General features: G+C 40.4%; 1 protein-coding gene across 6 annotated transcripts in view; it reads left to right on the top strand.

The window, feature by feature from the left end:
- The window catches only part of LOC136882440 (uncharacterized), a 171,460-nt gene that overhangs the window by 139,042 nt on the left and 12,331 nt on the right, over window positions 1-20,087 (top strand). For 4 of the 6 annotated variants that reach the window (XM_067155087.2, XM_067155088.2, XM_067155092.2 and 1 more), the window contains exon 10: window positions 13,954-14,064. In XM_067155087.2, the coding sequence (XP_067011188.2) occupies window positions 13,954-14,064 (111 nt within the window). Of the gene's footprint in view, window positions 1-2,274; window positions 2,508-13,953; window positions 14,065-20,087 lie in introns of those variants that run through there. The other 2 variants (XM_068229525.1, XM_067155090.2) reach the window with 2 other exon arrangements.

Here is a 20,087-nt window from a genome sequence, read left to right as displayed (position 1 = left end):
GTTTTGGTATTCTTTCCTCCTCCATCCTCTTTGCATGTCCAAACCATCTTAGTTTACTCCTATCAATTCTCTCATTTAGGTTTTTCATTCCGATCTCCTTTCTCACATCTTCGTTTCCCATTCTGTCTTTCCTATCATACTTCTTAGGTATTTCATTTCACTGGCTTGAATTCTACTTTCCTCCCTACTTGTCATTGTCCAGGTCTCCGCCACGTAAGTCAATATGGGTGCATAATACATTTTCTACATTATCTTTTTACGCATCCTTATTCCAGACAAGGTTTCTTACTCTCTGGTAGAATGCTTTGCCCTGTTGCACCCTCTTGTTAGTCTCCATGTGCAGCCTTATATTCTGCATTAATTCACTCCCTAGGTATTTGAAACTGTCAACAATTTCAAGGCTTTGACCACCAATTTTCACATAGCCTTTCCCTCGTCTTTCTCCTTTTCATATCACCATGGTTTTTCACACCTAACTTCTCAATTTTGTCATTCAGTGCATCAAGTTGTTCTTGTACTTCTTTGTTGTTCATTCCCTAGACCACAATATCATCTGCAAATAGTAATAACTTCATCTCCCTATTTCTATACGCTTCCTTTGTCTCCTTTACAATTTTATCCATAACACAAAAGAGGTGACAGCACACTCCCCTGTCTTACTCCAGGAATAAAATTACCCATGAACAAACTTGTTCCCTACCGTTGTCTTGATACTGCTTCTTTTCTAGCTCTTAGCCCAAGGATAAAATTACCCATGAAAAACTTGTTCCCTACCTTTGTCCTGATACTGCTTCTTATCTAGCTCTTAGCCCAAGGATAAAATTACCCATGAACAACCTTGTTCCCTAACTTTGTCCCTTTGTCCTGATACTGCTTCTTGTCTAGCTCTTAGCCCAAGGATAAAATTACCCATGAACAACCTTGTTCCCTAACTTTGTCCCTTTGTCCTGATACTGCTTCTTGTCTAGCTCTTAGCCCAAGGATAAAATTACGCATGAACAACCTTATTCCCTACCTTTGTCCTGATACTGACTCTTGTCTTATAGAAGCTCTTTGTCCAGGGATAAAATTACCCATGAACAACCTTGTTCCTTATCTTTGTCCTGATACTGCCTCTTGTCTTATAGAAGCTCTTAGTCCAGGGATAAAATTACTTATGAACAACCTTGTTCCCTACCTTTGTCCTGATACTGACTCTTGTCTTATAGAAGCTCTTTGTCCAGGGATAAAATTACCTACTAACAACCTTGTTCTCTACCTTTGTCATGAAAGCTTCTTGTCTTATAGAAGCTCTTAGTCCAGGGATAAAATTACCTGAGCTCTTACTCCAGAGATAAAATTACCCATGAACAACCTTGTTCCTTATCTTTGTCCTGATACTGCCTCTTGTTTTATAGAAGCTCTTAGTCCAGGGATAAAATTACCTATGAACAACCTTGTTCCCTACCTTTGTCCTGATACTGACTCTTGTCTTATAGAAGCTCTTTGTCCAGGGATAAAATTACCTACTAACAACCTTGTTCTCTACCTTTGTCATGAAAGCTTCTTGTCTTATAGAAGCTCTTAGTCCAGGGATAAAATTACCTAAGCTCTTACTCCAGAGATAAAATTACCCATGAACAACCTTGTTCCTTATCTTTGTCCTGATACTGCCTCTTGTCTTATAGAAGCTCTTAATCCAGGGATAAAATTACCTATGAACAACCTTGTTCCCTACCTTTGTCCTGATACTGACTCTTGTCTTATAGAAGCTCTTTGTCCAGCGATAAAATTACCTATGAACAACCTTGTTCATTATCTTTGTCCTGATACTGACTCTTGTCTTATAGAAGCTCTTTGTTCAGTGATAAAATTACCCATGAACAACCTTGTTCCTCACCTTTGTCTTGATATTGCCTCTTATCTTACAGAAGCTCAAAAAGCTTCCTTGATAGTGGGTTCGAACCCCACTGTCGGCAGTCCTGAAGATGATTTTCCATGGTTTCCCATTTTCACACCAGGCAAATGCTGGGGCTGTACCTTAATTAAGGCAACAGACACTTCCTTCCAACTCCTAGCCCTTCCCTGTCCCATCGTCGCCATAAGACCTATCTGTGTCAGTGTGACGTAAAGCCAATTGCAAAAAAAAAATAATAATAATAAAAAAAGCTCTCTTTTCAAAATTGTAATATTTATTTCAAAGCCTTCAAATTTTTCAGTATAACTGATTTCTAAAACATTTTAATTATCATTATTCCTACAGAAAATGATAGCATTTCATATTTCTGTACACAGGAAATGAAGACGCTATCGAGCACAGTTCAAATTGCGGCAATGGCAGCAAGTTCACGATGAAGCAGGAATTGGATTCTGCTAACATCGCACCACAACACTGCTGCATAGAATACTGTTGACGTTGTCATCAACATGTCACATCATTGTCAATCTTGCTCAATTTTACATTTTTTTAAAAGAAACAAAATTATATTTTTTCATATATTTGGCTAATAAAATTTTTAAACAATCATAATGCTTGTCTTTTTATTTCATCTCTTATTTTTCAAAACAAACTTAACTTTGCCAATTAATCCTTTCACGGCCACAAGTCGAAATCTCACAGCAATACAATCAGATTTTGAATTGTTAGGCTGTGTGCGTGAACAGAGTTTTAACCATAAGCTGGTTCCATTGCTTTGAGATTTAATCCTAACATCCACTCATTTCTGTAGTCCTTCACTGACAAATCTTACAAAATATTCCTAAGATAAATATGGAACATTACTCCTGAACTTTGACGTACATTCTTCTTCTTCATTTCCTGTTTCCAATCTTTTGGGTCGGGTTGTGAATTGAGGACATCCACAGTTTTCTATCTCTCCATCACTCCTTTCCTTCCTTCCTTCCTTCCTTCCTTCCTTCCTTCCTTCCTTCCTTCCTTCCTTCCTTCCTCCAATATTTCTTCTACTTTTACTCCGCTCCTCTTTATACTCTCCTTCACTGTATCCATCCACTTCTTTGTGGGCCTTCCCCGTTGTGTTCCTCCTCGTATTTTCTCCATAAATACTCACTTTAGAACTCTATCCTCTTCCATTCTCATCATGTCTCCATACCATTTCAGCTTACTGATCTCTATCTTATCTTGCACCATAGGGAATCCAATTCTCTCTCAGATTTTCATGTTTCTGAATTCATCCCTTCGTGTCTTCCCAGTTATTCCTCTAAGGAATTTCGTCTCAGCTGCTTGGATTCTGCTTTCATCATGTTTTGTTGTTGTCCATGTGCCCAATGCGTATATCAAAACTAGTGTGTACTACACTGTGTACAGAATTTTCTTGCATTTCTCTGGGATGTCCCAGTTCCACACTATACCTCTCATACATTGGTATAACCTTGTTGGATTCTCCTTCCAATTTCTTCATTTATTTTCCCAACATAATACGTGGGTCGAGTCATAACTCTCTTTTTTTTTCTCGCGAAGAGGAGATAACATGGAAAATCTAAGATATGCATTTGGAACTATGGGGCATGTACTTATGCATAGTGCCTGAAGACAAATTCTGACTTCAGAAGATTCTCGTAGGAAAGTGACAGAACACAGGCCATTGGTAAACATTGTTTTATTATGGTATTACAACAAATACACAAGACTACATACAAAGGATAGGTCTCCACTGGTTACAGATCTTCGAAATAATCACCCAAGGTTTCCAGTGTGCGTTGCCAGTGGTGGGGCAGGTAATGAATACCATTTGCTGCATATGTGTCGTTAACGTGCGACACCTCTCTCCGAAATGCTGTTACGATGTCCTCTTTGTTAGCAAACTGTTGTCCACGTAATGGCTTCTTGACTTTGGGGATTAGATCATAGTCACACATCTAATGCTTTCCGCAGTTGTGCATGGCGTTGGCGTGCATTTCTGCTGCGGAGAACTGGTATTTTAATATACGATCATTGCTCCTGCTTGTTGACTTCCATTTTGTGACGTTCTCACTCACACACTGAACTCGGGAGCCTGCTTAGCCCGACCCTGTTGTTTACATACATCATCTAGTGGCATCATACGCAAGTACATACCATACATTTCCAAATGCGTATCTTAGGTTTTCCGTGTTGTTCCCTGTTCGCGAGAAAAAAAATAGTTGCCATGACTTATGACTCGACCTCCGTATAAACCAATGCCTGTAATATTGACGAGTCTTTAGTGAGGGTGTAGGTTTCAGTACCATAGGTTTAAGATCGGTATGAAGTATCTGATCAAAAGTATCCAGACACGTACTTGAAATTTTATAGAATTTGGAGTGGACAAGCAGAGGATTCAGTGCATCGAAAGGAGGAAACCGACTCCAGGCCTCTTACTTGTACCAGGCTCCTCACTTTCATCTATCCTATCCGACCTCCCTTGGTCAACTCTTGTTCTTTTCCGACCCCAACGCTATTAGGTTTGCGAGGGCTAGGGAGTCTTTCGTTTTCACGCCCTTCGTGGCCCTTGTCTTACTTTGGGCGATACCTTCATTTTTCGAAGTGTCGGACCCCTTCCACTTTTTCTCACTGATTAGTGTTATATAGAGGATGGTTGCCCAGTTGTACTTCCTCTTAAACAATAATCACCACCACAACTCCAGGCCTATGAAACTACCATGAATGAAAAATTCTTTTCTTTCCTCTAGGGTACGATGAGATGAGGCCTCTTTGATTCTTTGATAAAAACAGCCTTCTATATGTCTCTTAGTCATGGCCATTCATCAATACTTTACAACACAGCCTGCAAAGTTGCTAGGCAACTTCACGTCACACATTTTGTGTTGCTAATTTCAGATGACCTCCAGTTATATTTATATCAAAATAGGAGACAAGAACAAACATGAAAGTTTTTTTTTTTTTTTTTTTTTTTTTTTTTTTTTTTTTTTTTTTTTTTTTTGCTAGGGGCTTTACGTCGCACCGACACAGATAGGTCTTATGGCGACGATGGGATGGGAAAGGCCTAGGAGTTGGAAGGAAGCGGCCGTGGCCTTAATTAAGGTACAGCCCCAGCATTTGCCTGGTGTGAAAATGGGAAACCACGGAAAACCATCTTCAGGGCTGCCGATAGTGGGATTCGAACCTACTATCTCCCGGATACAAGCTCACAGCCACGCGCCTCTACACGCGCGGCCAACTCGCCCGGTAACATGAAAGTTTACAATTCCAGTTTCCCGATTACTACCGGCAAGCCTCATCTACTGTGTCATTGTTCTAGTGTCCTTCCCCAAGTTGCAAGGCTCATCTTTACAATATCTATCCAGTGGGTTTTTTGTCTGTCCACCATCCATTTTCTGCCACATGTCTCCAGTTGCGGCTAGTAAAGAAAATCAGTTGTGTGCTGTAGCCCATCCCCCCCACCAAAATGTAAAAATATTTAATAATAATAATGTTATTTGCTTTACGTCCCACTAACTACTTTTTAAGGTCTTCGGAGATGCCGAGGTGCCGGAATTTAGTCCCACAGGAGATCTTTTACGTGCCAGTAAATCTACCAACAGGAGGCTGACGTATTTGAGCACCTTCAAATACCACCGGATTGAGCCAGGATCGAACCTGCCAAGTTAGGGTTAGAAGGCCAGCGCCTTAACCGTCTGAGCCACTCAGCCTGGCGTAAAAATATTTAGAAACATATGCAGTCTTCAAGAGGCTCTCCATTGAGTTTTCCATACTGAACAAACACGCAAACAACCCCAATACATCTACACATTCCTCATATAAATCTAATTAAACACACAATTACACCTGCAATGACAAAACATTAACAAACTCAGAAACACTTGGTGTGAGCATGCAAAAATAGAACTTCTCAATGCTACCAAAACCATTGAAATAAAACCAGCAACATCAAAATGCAAAATTACATGTTATGTTGTTACCGTGAAATTTATAAACTAGAAATTTTGTAATTAAAGAAAATCACAATATCATGTCCTTATTTTGACAACATAAAAGTACAATTTTTAGAGTTATCAGTTTAAAAATGTGGCTATGGAATAGGCAAGTAGGGAGTATTAAAAGACCTGGTGGGAAGGCTTCCTATACAATATTTTGTTTTCCCGTTTGCTTTAAGCGATCCCATCTTAAATACTACCGCTGAGTCAAGAGGGTGCCACCCGCCATGTTCTCATTTCAGTCGAAATGCAAGTGTGACCAGTCCTGCCTCTCTGTGGTCAAACAAAGACTTGCTGTGAAGTGATGTCTTGGCGCTCTTGGCTGTTGGCAGAGTTCCTGCTTTCTGGCAAAAAGCTTAGAAATTCTCGCCGAGTTGTGATCTGCACAACACCCGGCGTGGAGCGCACGGCTAGTTACCTGGTTGTGAGGGGAGTTGAATGATTTCCCATTCTTTGGCTAACATCTTTTTCAATGTACTGTATTTGATTGTAGACAATATTTTCAAAGTAATTTATTCTTCAAATAGACAATGTGCTGCAATACTTCAGCACATAAGGTACAGCCGCCCCTATATGTCTCTCCAAGCTAACATAAGCTGTCCTTATTGGCTCCAACCCTATCAGACATGCCCCGAACCACCTCAAACTTGATATACTTCCTTTCTCTCTCTGTCATTCATTAACTTATGTAGTTTTGTTTTTTGAAAATGGACTTCAGGACCTTCATCCCAGATCCCTATAAACTTGATGAGTCCTTAGTGAGGGTGCGTATCTCAATACTCATCATCATCATCATTTTCCCATTTCCAGCTGACACCGAGTGGGAGCAAATATGATTCCTCTCCACTTTGTTCTGTCGTTCCACCATTCTTCTTACATCATGATGTTCCAATCCATGTTTCGTTTTCTAATGCTACTCTTCATCAAGTCCATCCACCGCATTCTTGGTCTTCCTCGTCCTCTCTTCCCTGCCATCCGTCCTTCCAAATATCCTATTTGACCTTCTAATTCCCGTTTTTAGAAATGTCAAACCAACGAGTCATAATTCAGTTTTTCATAATATTCACAGCACCTTTCCTCAGCAGCCATCTCTTTTGCCACACCCTTCAGCCCTGCCTTAATTCCTCTATTCCCCTCCACCCCCTCCGCTCCTTTCTCCAACCTCTCCCCCTGCCCCACCCCGTCGCCCCTTGCCCCGCCCCTTGCCCCGCCCCTTCCTGTTCCTTTGAGTCTCACAACCGTTAGTATGAGGCACACAATAATACACCACGCACCACATGCCACAACGACTCTTATATAACCTATCCCATTTGACTAACACGCTCTCTCTCTCTCCCTCCTTCTATTCATTAATTTATCTAATTTTATCTATCATTTATTCAGGTTAACTTCATGGACACCACAATGAACTGCAAATTTATACCAGCCACAAATTAAGAATGTGTCAGTTTTAACCATATCTTCATGTGCCGCCCTGATAATGTCCAACAGCATTTCAGCAAGATTTTAACAAGCACTACGGGAACATTTCATTGGTCGATGTAGAAACACCATCTAGCAGTTCTGCATCAGCTGGTGATTATTTACAGTAGCTTCCAGTGGCTTGCATACTGCTAACACCACTCAAGTAGATTTGGTGATTGATGATCTCCCCGTTTTGCAATTGAAATTGTAATGATTAGCAGTGATGGAACTAACAATTCTATGGATATCAATACAAGAAAGAGTCTGGATGATGAGCATACTCCAGATGCTAAGAATTTAAAGCCTAATTTATTTTTCAGATTTTACACTTAGTTCATCCCAGATTTTAATGTTGACTGTGTGTTTGTACATTAGTTTTTATGTCAATTGTGTCTTTTTACATTTGTTTAGTTATTAGATGTATTACATTAAGGCAGAAGATGGCCAGCCAAGGCTGAAACTAGTCCCTAGTTTAGCAACGTAATTCAATAATAATATTCATTATATAGTATTGAAAAAGATGGACCTCACGACATTAATTTCGTAATTATTATTGAAAATATAGCAGTAAAGGAAAATTGTGCTAAATTTACACACCCATCTGAACGATTACTTCCCAAACCTGTAATGATTTTGAAGACTGTATTATCACTTTGAATATCTCCCAGGCAAATATTTAGTTAGAAATTGTTTAGAATAATCGAAATAACAATGTACCGGTACCTTAAGCTTATATTTAAGGTGGATGTTGTTTGGCATTAATATGTTTGATTAACTTTTACAACCTTGTTTTAGCGGACATATCTCGTAACACGTTTTTCCATGGAACCGACGATGTCCGCAGAAGAGAGGTCCAACTGTCAAATTATCACCAGATGATTGGTTTCAATTTTTAGGCAGATTTCAGCAGCAGAATGGCACATTTAAAAACAGTACCTGTATTTATATTATCATGGAAATATCCATTGACATCATCACCAATAATAATTAGACTGACCTGCTCAGTATTCTGGGTTCAAATTCAGTGAGGATGAGAGAAGTATCTAATAGGGTGTTTTTCTTTGGACAAAGAAGTAAGATCAGTTATCTGAAATCTGAAGCAGAAAAAAAAACTAATGTCTTCTAACCACAGAACATGATTCTTAATTTCTAAAATCTCAGATGATTTGTCCAAAAATCCAAAATCGAAGGATTAAGTTAAAAATTATGCTATCCTACAAGATACGCTCATTAACACAAACACAGTTGCTGTGGTTAGCCAATTACAAAAACACATTAAACAGATAATGATTTTATCACTAAAAAGCAGCCACCGTTAGCCAGGGCCATGTGCTGTAACGTTAATTTGGCAACGTGAAATTGAGATGACCCGCCTCAGGGAACTTTAAAAGAGAGAGGGCTCCAAAACCTGTGCTGTGCTGTGCTGTGCTGTGCTGTGCTGTGCTGTGCTGTGCTGTGCTGTGCTGTGCTGTGCTGTGCTGTGCTGTGCTGTGCTGTGCTGTGCTGTGCTGTGCTGTGCTGTGCTGTGCTGTGCTGTGCTGTGCTGTGCTGTGCTGTGCTGTGCTGTGCTGTGCTGTGCTGTGCTGTGCTGTGCTGTGCTGTGCTGTGCTGTGCTGTGCTGTGCTGTGCTGTGCTGTGCTGTGCTGTGCTGTGCTGTGCTGTGCTGTGCTGTGCTGTGCTGTGCTGTGCTGTGCTGTGCTGTGCTGTGCTGTGCTGTGCTGTGCTGTGCTGTGCTGTGCTGTGCTGTGCTGTGCTGTGCTGTGCTGTGCTGTGCTGTGCTGTGCTGTGCTGTGCTGTGCTGTGCTGTGCTGTGCTGTGCTGTGCTGTGCTGTGCTGTGCTGTGCTGTGCTGTGCTGTGCTGTGCTGTGCTGTGCTGTGCTGTGCTGTGCTGTGCTGTGCTGTGCTGTGCTGTGCTGTGCTGTGCTGTGCTGTGCTGTGCTGTGCTGTGCTGTGCTGTGCTGTGCTGTGCTGTGCTGTGCTGTGCTGTGCTGTGCTGTGCTGTGCTGTGCTGTGCTGTGCTGTGCTGTGCTGTGCTGTGCTGTGCTGTGCTGTGCTGTGCTGTGCTGTGCTGTGCTGTGCTGTGCTGTGCTGTGCTGTGCTGTGCTGTGCTGTGCTGTGCTGTGCTGTGCTGTGCTGTGCTGTGCTGTGCTGTGCTGTGCTGTGCTGTGCTGTGCTGTGCTGTGCTGTGCTGTGCTGTGCTGTGCTGTGCTGTGCTGTGCTGTGCTGTGCTGTGCTGTGCTGTGCTGTGCTGTGCTGTGCTGTGCTGTGCTGTGCTGTGCTGTGCTGTGCTGTGCTGTGCTGTGCTGTGCTGTGCTGTGCTGTGCTGTGCTGTGCTGTGCTGTGCTGTGCTGTGCTGTGCTGTGCTGTGCTGTGCTGTGCTGTGCTGTGCTGTGCTGTGCTGTGCTGTGCTGTGCTGTGCTGTGCTGTGCTGTGCTGTGCTGTGCTGTGCTGTGCTGTGCTGTGCTGTGCTGTGCTGTGCTGTGCTGTGCGGTGCGGTGCGGTGCGGTGCGGTGCGGTGCGGTGCGGTGCGGTGCGGTGCGGTGCGGTGCGGTGCGGTGCGGTGCGGTGCGGTGCGGTGCGGGGCTGGGCTGGGCTGGGCTGTTTAGGGTTGACCAAGTTTTCCAGGGAGATGGAAACTACTTGATTTTATTGTGGTGTTTATAATGCCTTGGCAATGTCCTGGAAACTATTCCACCAATTCTTTCTTCCAGGTTTTCAGGAGGTTGTCAGTACATATCACAAATTACATTTATAATTTGACTGTTAAGTTGTTGATAAAGTCTATGACAGTTGGACCTGCTTCCATAAAGTATCTTAAATTGCCTTTATATAAATGTGATGGACACTCATGCATGATATGCTGGATAGTCTACCTGGGAGCACCGTAAGTGCACTCTCTTGAGGGAACTTATTTCCACCTGTGGAGAAGATCAGCACATCTACCATGGTTTGTCCTAATCCTGTTTAGGGTTGACCAAGTTTTCCAGGGAGATGGAAACTACTTGATTTTATTGTGGTGTTTATAATGCCTTGGCAATGTCCTGGAAACTTTTCCACCAATTCTTTCTTCCAGGTTTTCAGGAGGTTGAAATTATTACCTGCCAGATGTCTCGCTGTCCTCGTGGGTGTGTTCCGCGACTGTAATCTTCTGGCTTCAGCAGCAATGATATCCTGGTGTATTGGTAGCTGGTCATTGGCACTGATTTTCTTATACTCCCAAACTAAGTCATGATTACGTCTGAGTTCTGCTGGTGGAGTGTGACTCAGAATCTAAGTGTTGATTTGACAGCGCCAGTCACAATTCTCATTGCCAGATTCAAATGAGTTTGAACAAGTTTGGTACAGCTGCTGTTGAACTACACTGGAAAGCAATACTCAGCTGCTGAGAAGACCAGAATGAGGGCAGTTGTGCATAGAGTGTCAGCCAAGGAGCCCCATGTAGTGCCACACAGCTTCTAAAGTATATTATTTCTAGATTTCAATTTTTCTGCAGTTTTCTTTTTGAAAGACAGAGTTCTGTCTAAAATGATCCCCACATAGTTGGATTCATTGTTGTGGTTTGAATGGTTGTAACCCTAGTACACTTCTAACTCATAATTAGCTAGCTTATTGCATAGACGGAAACATGTCATTGTAGTTTTCTTTGGGTTTGGTTTCGGCCTCCAACACACATGTTGTTTTAATATTTTTCATTATTACTATTGTTATTATTAATAAATACATTGCAAATGGGAAATATCCCAGTGGCAACGGTCACTTACAGTAATGTAATAATAAGGTAAAGTTAACATAATTACCCAAAAACAAACAAACTAACTAACTAACTAACAACAAGAGTACCGGTACAACAAGCTAATATATGGAAAGAAAATATTACAAGAATTTCTACTAGTTTTACATTCTAAATTCAGCATCATCATATACAAATTCACACACAACTTAGTATTTCCAGTACTTAACACTATGAATTACAATACTATAGGTTGACCTTACTACTAGCTTACCATTATAAGTGATAATGAAGTGAAGTTAAACCGTAATTACCCTACAACAACAACAACAACAATAACAACCGTACAACAAGCAAGAAATACTACAAATTTAACTTTCTAAATTCAGCGCCATTATATACAAATTCATACACAACTTAAGTATTTCCAGTACTTAACATTATGATTACAATAATATAGATTGAACTTACTACTAGCTTAACACTACAAGTGATAAAAAAGTAAAGTTAAAAATATACTACCCAAAAACTACAACAACTCGAGTACAAAAAGCAATTCCATGGGGGGAAAAAATACAAGAAATACTCATTCTAAATCCAGCATCACGTACAGTTTCATCTGTCTGTCCGTTAGGTCATCAGCCCAGAGGCTGGTTGGATCCTCAAATAGTACCACCAAAGGTTATGCAGTTATAAGGAAACCACAAAAACCAATGGCAGCACCAAAATGAGGCGTACTAGGCAAGACGAGGAGTGAGGTAGTTTGCCATTGCTTTCCTCACTGGGTCAGAAAGTGCTATTGCAACACGACTGACCCTATGAGCAACACCTTTCATAACACTCAGATGCACTAGTCGTGCTCTGAATGTCATTACGCAGCACCACCCATACCCCAGCAGCTTCTATATTGTCACAGCCATGGATGAGACTGGGATTTCGGTGGAAGCTACACTTTACTCTGGCCTGTGCCAAGAGATGGATACAAAAGTACTGTATCCATCAAGAAATGGCAGCAGGCAATACAGTTTCATACACAACTTAATTATTTCCAATACCGTACTTAACAGAATGGTTTACAAAACAAAGCTGAGCTTACTACTAGCTGAACGTTACAAGTTATAATAAAGTAAGGTTTAAGACATAATTATCCAACAACAACAAGAGTACGACAAGCAATTCCATGGAAAGCAAATGTTACAAGAAAACAATAGCAACATGGCGGTAAACAGTGCTTTAGTTTTTTCTCCGAGTGGTGATATCTTTGGTAATAATATCCGTATGAAGTGCAATGGATCTATTCACGGAAGTAATGCTAGTCTCAATAGTCTTGATGCTTCTTATGAGTGCGTATTTAAGAATACGTTTGGTAGCGAAGTGTCGGATCCGGTAGACGATCTCGTTTCCGATAACCTCACTTTGGAATCCTCGCATTTGAAGTTTAGAATAAGAGATCTGGAACTTGAACTCTCATACAAAGATGAAATAATTAAAATGTTATCAACGGATCTAGAAAATGCTGTGCTGGATTTGAAGAACTTTAAACAAAATAATGTTGAAATGCCGAGACAATACGAAAATGATTTTAAAGAGGTTAAGTCGAAGAATGTTAGGCCTAACCGGAAACATGTTGCATTTAAAGATTCTGTAAATAGTAATATAGTGACACAAAACAGTTTTCAAGCGTTAGAATGTAATGATCATGAGGCAATCATAGAACATGACTCAGCTGCAGTGTTGAAAAGACAAAAAAAAAAAAAATCCCGCACAGTAATAGTAGGGGACTCGATGATAAGAAATGTTGGACCCGAAGTTGAAGAGGGAATTGCGTACTGCTATCCAGGCATACGAGTGGGTCAACTTGCTGAACATGTAAACAGTGACAGTATTAAAGAAAATCCTGAAGCCCTGATAGTTCATATTGGCACAAATGACCTTCATAATTTCTCAACACCTAGTGACATAATGGCCGAAACTGATAGGCTTATTACTGCGATAAAAAGGAGGTTTCCAGCAGCAAAGCTTTGCCTCAGTGGCGTTTTATATGTATTTAACTGCTCATTGTCAAGATTGAGAAATCACTTACATAATCTCCAGAATTGACTATTACTTTCCTGTGATTACTTTTAATATAACATGTGTATATATCTGTACATATTTTTCTACTTATAACTTACTCCATTGAACTTTCTTTTTAGTGTGTTTTGTTTTGTTTATTCTTCTCTACTGTTATGTAAAATGGTATTACCGTTAATAAAGTATTATTATTACTACTAGCTGATTTTTTTAATCCAGCATTATCATATACGAATTCACACACAACTGAAGTATTTCCAGTACCAGTACTTAACACTACAGCTTACAATACCATAGGTTAGCTTAACACTACAAGTAAAGTACAAGTAAACTTAAAACATAACTACCCAACAACATCAACAGGAGTACAACTAGCAATTCCATGGGAGGAAAAAAATACGAGAAATACTAATAGTATAACATTCTAGATCCAGCATTATCGTATAAAATTTAATACACAACTTGAGTATTTCCAGTACTTAACACTACGAATTACAATACTACAGATTGAACTTACTACTAGCTTAACATTACAAGTGATAATAAAGTAAAGTTAAAAACATTGGTAATTACCCAATAACAACAACAACAACATGAGTACAACAAGCAATTCCCTGGAAAGAGAATACCTCAAGAAATAGAACTATAATATGTTGAAAGTTTATTTAGACAATTTGTGTGTTTCTTTTCAAGTTGCCATCTAAAAGAATGATACTCTCTAGTTCTGATTGTGTTTTGAAGTTCTCACTTACAACATTTACTAAAGTGACATTTTTCGTTCTTTCTAATAACAGGCAGTTCGCTTTGAAGAAGCAAAGTATATGGTCATCTCAGAGGCCAACAGCCAGATAGCTCATATTCGCAAGTTATTGGATGAAATAAATGACTACATCACTCACATTCTTGTAAGTATACCTTGCTGGATACTGGTAACTCATCATTAGGGCTGTAAGATGTGGATTTCATGTTTTGATCCATATTGACAGACAACGATGGAATATATAGGGTATGTCCTTCATGGCTGAGGTGGCAGCGCGCCAGCCTATCACTGCTGGGTTCCTTAGTTCAGTACAAATCCTGGTCACTTTGTGTGAGATTTGTGCTGGACAAACGGAGGCAGGACACGTTTTTCTCTGGGTACTCCAGTTTTCCCTGTCATTATCATTCCAGCAACACTCTCCAATATCATTTCATTTCATCTGTCAGTCATTAATCAATGGCGTATACTGAGGGCTACCAAGGCTATCAGTGAAGCCCAAACCTCAAATGAGAACAATGGAAATATAAATTACATTATAACGTAAGCATCTGACACATTATTCCATTTACAAACCTTCAAAGCAATGAGAAAAAAAGTGCTCCCCTCGACCCACCTCACCCGGCTTGCTGATGTATCTCCGATAGTTGAGGAGACCAGGGATATAGTGGGCTAGGCTTCGTTCCATCAGATCGCCATTGCTAACTAACAGACACGTTCGTCTCGTATACACTTCTTCACCTCATACTCGTAGATAACAGAGTGCTCATATTTCACTCCTGTTTACTTCTACACCCTTGTAGGAAGACATTGCAGTGTCTGCTGTTATAAGAGTAATATAGTTTTTTTTTTTTTAATAAGTAGATCTGCTAAAATGAAAAAGCAATCTTTCAGGGTTTGTTGGTTGGAATCAAACCCATGATCATGGGTCAGACACCACCACTGATCTCCCGAGGAAGGTAATAAACCAGTTAACGATGGGTACGACCACTGGTAATGCTGTAAAATTCAAAATTTGTATTTAATATTAAGAATGGTGCATGGCATCTGTATAGGTTTGGTGGCGACCTAATGAGGATGAAGTGAATGGCGAAGACATCATAAATACCCAGTCCCCAAGCCAGGAAAATTAACAGTATGAGGGGGTTGATTCTGAGAATTGAACCAGGGCCATCAAACCAAAGGCAATCATTCTATCCATGTAGCCACAAAGCTGAACTTCTGCTAAAGACTTTAATTTGCTAAACCTTCGGCTACCATATCCACTGATCAGGTGTTGATTATTGACAGTAGCAGAGGCCAGGGCAATAGCTTGTGAAGCAGCCTTGACAACACAGCAGGCTTTTCCATTGGCTATTGGCTGCAGCTCAAAATGCTTAAAAGGCTTGACGTTCACGAAACCAACGATCGAAAAGGGGTAACCTAAGTCGAGTGGTAGCCCACGTCTTGATCCCAGCATATGCCACTGGGGTTAATAATTGTCCCAGAAGAGTGTGACAGGCTTTGGCAGCAAGCACAAATCCTATCCTTGCCGCTAGATAAGAGCTTCATTCATTCCATTCATAAATCAATCAAATAACTGGAAACAGACTGTGTATTTTCATTTTCATTTCAATGGAGTATATAGCCCTGCACAGATGCGGATTGAATATCCGCTAAGTTAGTGTTTTGGCGGATACAAACTGTATGGCAATGCGGATAATTTTGCAGGTAATTTCTAAATAATAAAGTTTATTGATTTCCACTCAGATATGCTCTTATTTTTACTTGTGGTTAGGCGATCCTTGACAGTGGTATGGGAGAATGGTGATGTACCCCAAAGAGCCTTAACACAATAAAGCCGTAAATGTGACCTAAGCCTAACTGGCTGCTGCCCTCAGTTAATGGAAAGAACAAAGGTCAATCCATCAGTAGTTGTCGCAAGAGAAAATCCCTCATAAACCTGTGACTCTAAGGGATCAGGTATCAGGCCTATTGTATTATGTTAACAGATCTATCCATTTCAATACCTTGGGTGTAATATACTGTAGTTAAATATTTAATTTTCAAAATTTTGAAACTTTTAATGGAAATAATTACAACATATGAGGGTTGGAGAAAAAGTCATGGCAACTATTTTTTTTTTTTTTCTTGAAGATACCAGTCCAGTTGGAAAATGTGAAAAAATGTGACATATACAGATGAAAGGACAAGGTGATAACTACATGTGTGGACTATGAATAGCACTGAAATATCATAACACACTAATTTATTATGGTAGTATACAGGGCACTATGGCCTTCCCGGTGGAAAAGAATGACAACACAGTACACATAAAGTTGACATGACAAACCTGGGACTAAAGACCCTCAAAGTAGTCCCCTGCTACTGACAACACACGCTGCCAACGATGTGGGAGGCGCTGAATACCATCTGCTTCAGCATTTGCCACACCATGTGTGAATTGGGTCACCAGTTGGCACACAGCATTAGCAATGTCCTCTCGTGTTGCAAACCGCCTACCATGTAGTGGTTCGTTAATCTTTCGAATGAGATCAAAGTCACAGGGTGAAATGTTGGGAGAGTACGATGGGTGCTCCAATACTTCCCATCCCCAACGTCACAGTAGCTGCCCTACACACTCTGCTTTATGTGGTTTTGCATTGTCGTGGAGGATTATTGCACTGTCCACAAGATCCGGACATTTCTCCTGAACGCCACGTCGTACCTGTCGCACCAGGAAGTCCCTGTAGTACGGTGCGGTCACTGTTCTGCCACGTGGAACAAAGTGGCAAACAATGACACCCCTGACGTCATACGCGATGATCAAAATCAATTTGATTGGGGAAGGATTCTAACGGACCTTCTGCCTACTTGGTGATCCAGCATGTCGCCACTCTGTGGACTGACATTTCAGTTCCGGTTCGTATGCCCTGACCCAAAATTCATCGATGGCGATTATTCCTGGCAAGAATTGATTGCCATCCTGTTGCCAGCGTGCAAGGTGGTCGGAGCATATTGCATAGCGCACCCACCTTTGAACTTTTGTCAGTGCATGCGGTACCCACCGCGATGCAGCTCATTACGCAATATCCTGTGGACGGTGCATTTCTCGATGCCACTTGCCCTCTCTAACTCCAGTAGCATCCATCATCTGTCTTCATCCAGGAGCTACTCGATGACGGCACGTGCCACGTCGGTCCTCACACTGACAGGTCGTCCCGAATGTTGCTCATCACTGGTTGACACACGTCTTTGCTGAAACTTTCCTACCCACCATGCTACTGTACAGTATGGTAGGGCATTATTCCCAAGGGCTTCCACTAATTCACTGGGACATTCCATTGCATTTCTCCCTCGGAGAACGGCTATTTTTATGTAAGCGCGCTGCTCAACACGGGTTACTTCCCTCTCGCACGACACTCACCAACTGACTGATTTCACAGCCCTCGCTGTGCTACTACCAGCTATGACAGAGCCATCTGTTGTTCTGCATACACACTATGCCTGCAGAACTTCCACACGACATATATACGTTTGTGATCCGTTCACATATCTACAAGAAAAAAAATATAGATGCCATGACTTTTGCCCCAATCCTCGTATATTTATCAATATTTGTTTTCAAATTTTTTATTATTATTATTATTATTATTATTATTATTATTATTATTATTATTATTATAATATGCAAGACTGTAGCACTGTTAGTAGAAGTTGTCTCTAAAAATTTCATCCAATTTGGAGAAGATTTACTACAAAAGAGTTATATTTAAATGTTGAATTTGACAAAGAAAGATAAATGCAGTCAAAGTTACACAACATAATCGTCTGCCGATCCTTGCTCTAAAATCCACCTGGGCTGTATGTTGTTCCTTCTTTTCTCAGTGCGTATGGCCGTCATTCTGGATGCATGCCTTCTTGTTTTTGAATTCTAAGCACTGTTTTGCCTTTTGCTTCCTTTGTCGCTCGTCTCTAACTTCGTTTATTCGCTTCTTATTTGCTGACAGTGGAGTGGTCCCTGTCCTTGTTGCTTCTGTCAGAGAACACCCTTGATTGAACTGCAAAACAGCTTCTGTCACAGCTAGTTCAACTTTTTTTCTTTGATAAAAATCCATCCTTTAGGCACTTTGACCAGATTATACTATAGAGACATTCATTCGCATTTTGAGTTTTTCCAGCAGTGCATCTGGAGAGAACTGTATCGGGTGCTAGCCTCTGATAAACTGCTATCATCCTAACAACAACAGATCGTCTCAGAGCAGTGTGGATAGCAGTTTTGTGTGATTCTGGTTGCTCAAATCAATACTGATCAAATCAAATCAATACTGATCAAATCAAATCAATACTGATCTGCATTTAGGGCAGTCGCCCAGGTGGCAGATTCCCTATCTGTTGTTTTCCTAGCCTTTTCTTAAATAATTTCAAAGAAATTGGAAATTTATTGAACATCTCCCTTGGTAAGTTATTCCAATTCCTAACCCCCCCCCCTATAAATGAATATTTGCCAAACTTTGTCCTCTTGAATTCCAACTTTTATCTTCATATTGTGATCTTTCCTACTTTTAAAGACACCACTCAAACTTATTCGTCTACTTATTCCGCACCATCTCTCCCCTGAAAGTTTGGACCATACCACTTACTGCATAAAACCAATTTCATGTTTTATGCCCGTATTGAACTTACTAATAATAGGGACAATTTCTTTGTTTTATATCCACCTTATTCAATACATTAAAACGTTTATTGTCTCTAAAAGGACATTTACCACAATACAAACATTAAATGGGACATGTTTCACTCGATGTGTTCAGCATTTTCAGGTTGAGTCATTATATTAAACCTTATTTTACAATTACAATTGCTTTACGAAGCATTGTAAAATAAGCATTGTAAAATTATTTGTTCATTAAAATTTTGTTATACAATAAAATATTGTTACTATATAAAAAAATAAAAAATAAGCAGGAAGTTGTTGTCCAGGTCATAGTAATCTGCCAAGAAAATTGTAAGGTTTGGATAAAAATTCCCTTTTTTTTTCTTCTTCTTTTAACACTGTTAGTGTTAATTTATTTATCGAAGTATAAATGTTCATATGATGATTAATGAATTAGAAGATTAAACTTACAATATATTATCGTCGCCGGGCTGAGTGGCTCAGACGGTTAAGGCGCTGGCCTTCTAACCCCAACATGGCAGGTTCGATCCTGGCTCAGTCCGGTGGTATTTGAAGGTGCTCAAATACGACAGCCCTGTGTCGGTAGATTTACTGGCACGTAAAAGAACTCCTGCGGGACTAAATTCCGGCACCTCAGCGTCTCCGAAGACCTTAAAAAGTAGTTAGTGGGACGTAAAGCAAATAACATTATTATTATTAATATATTATCGTTAGATGAGAATTACACCATTATTAAAAAATGGAACATTGGAGGTTTGTAATCTGCTTCATACTTGTAGTCTTCACCAATCCCCAACTGATTTGAGTCAGCCAACTTTTACTGGTCTGTTTGTTGTTAAAGCATGGTTAAAAGGGACACGAATATTTGTTACTTAGCTGTTTTACTGCAACGTTATGGATGAATATGTCTGTAAAAAAAAGAACGTTATGAGTGTAAGAAGTAAGAACACGAAGACAAAAAGTCTCCATACTGCAACAAGCACAGGGGTAAGTGATGATTGAACCTTCAGAATCTATAAAAATGATTACAATACCATAACAATGACACTATTTTCGTTTATATATGCCTCGTGTACCCGCCTCCTTGATTCTTGTTAAAAATTAAATAACTGGAAAGGAGGTTCAACCTATTCAATACTCAAAAGAAAGAAACGTAGCAATCACATTTCTATTTAAATGGGACCGGTTTCGACCTTAGTCTAGGTCATCATCAGCCATAAAAAACATGTAAAATGTTTATGAATGTTGGAGGTCAGTTTTTCACTCTGTTAGGCACAAAGACACGACATCACATTCTGTTCTGCACAAAGTCACAACATTAACAATCAACTTGCGAAGATCAAAAAGGCTTGAATTCGCAGACGAACAGATCTGTAGAAGAAAGCCGCCAGCTCCCGGTGACTACGTGGCACACTCAAGGTCACGCGCTGCGGCCAAACACCAAAGTAGAGTGGAGAACGTTTCGAAGGTCCAGAACCTCATTCGGTTATACTAATTGGCATCGTATATTTTTA

This window comes from Anabrus simplex, chromosome 10 (assembly GCF_040414725.1).
Source record: "Anabrus simplex isolate iqAnaSimp1 chromosome 10, ASM4041472v1, whole genome shotgun sequence".
In the NCBI taxonomy this organism is placed as follows: domain Eukaryota; kingdom Metazoa; phylum Arthropoda; class Insecta; order Orthoptera; family Tettigoniidae; genus Anabrus; species Anabrus simplex.
Note: the sequence above shows the minus strand (reverse complement) of the source record. Positions and strands in the feature narration are given on the sequence as shown.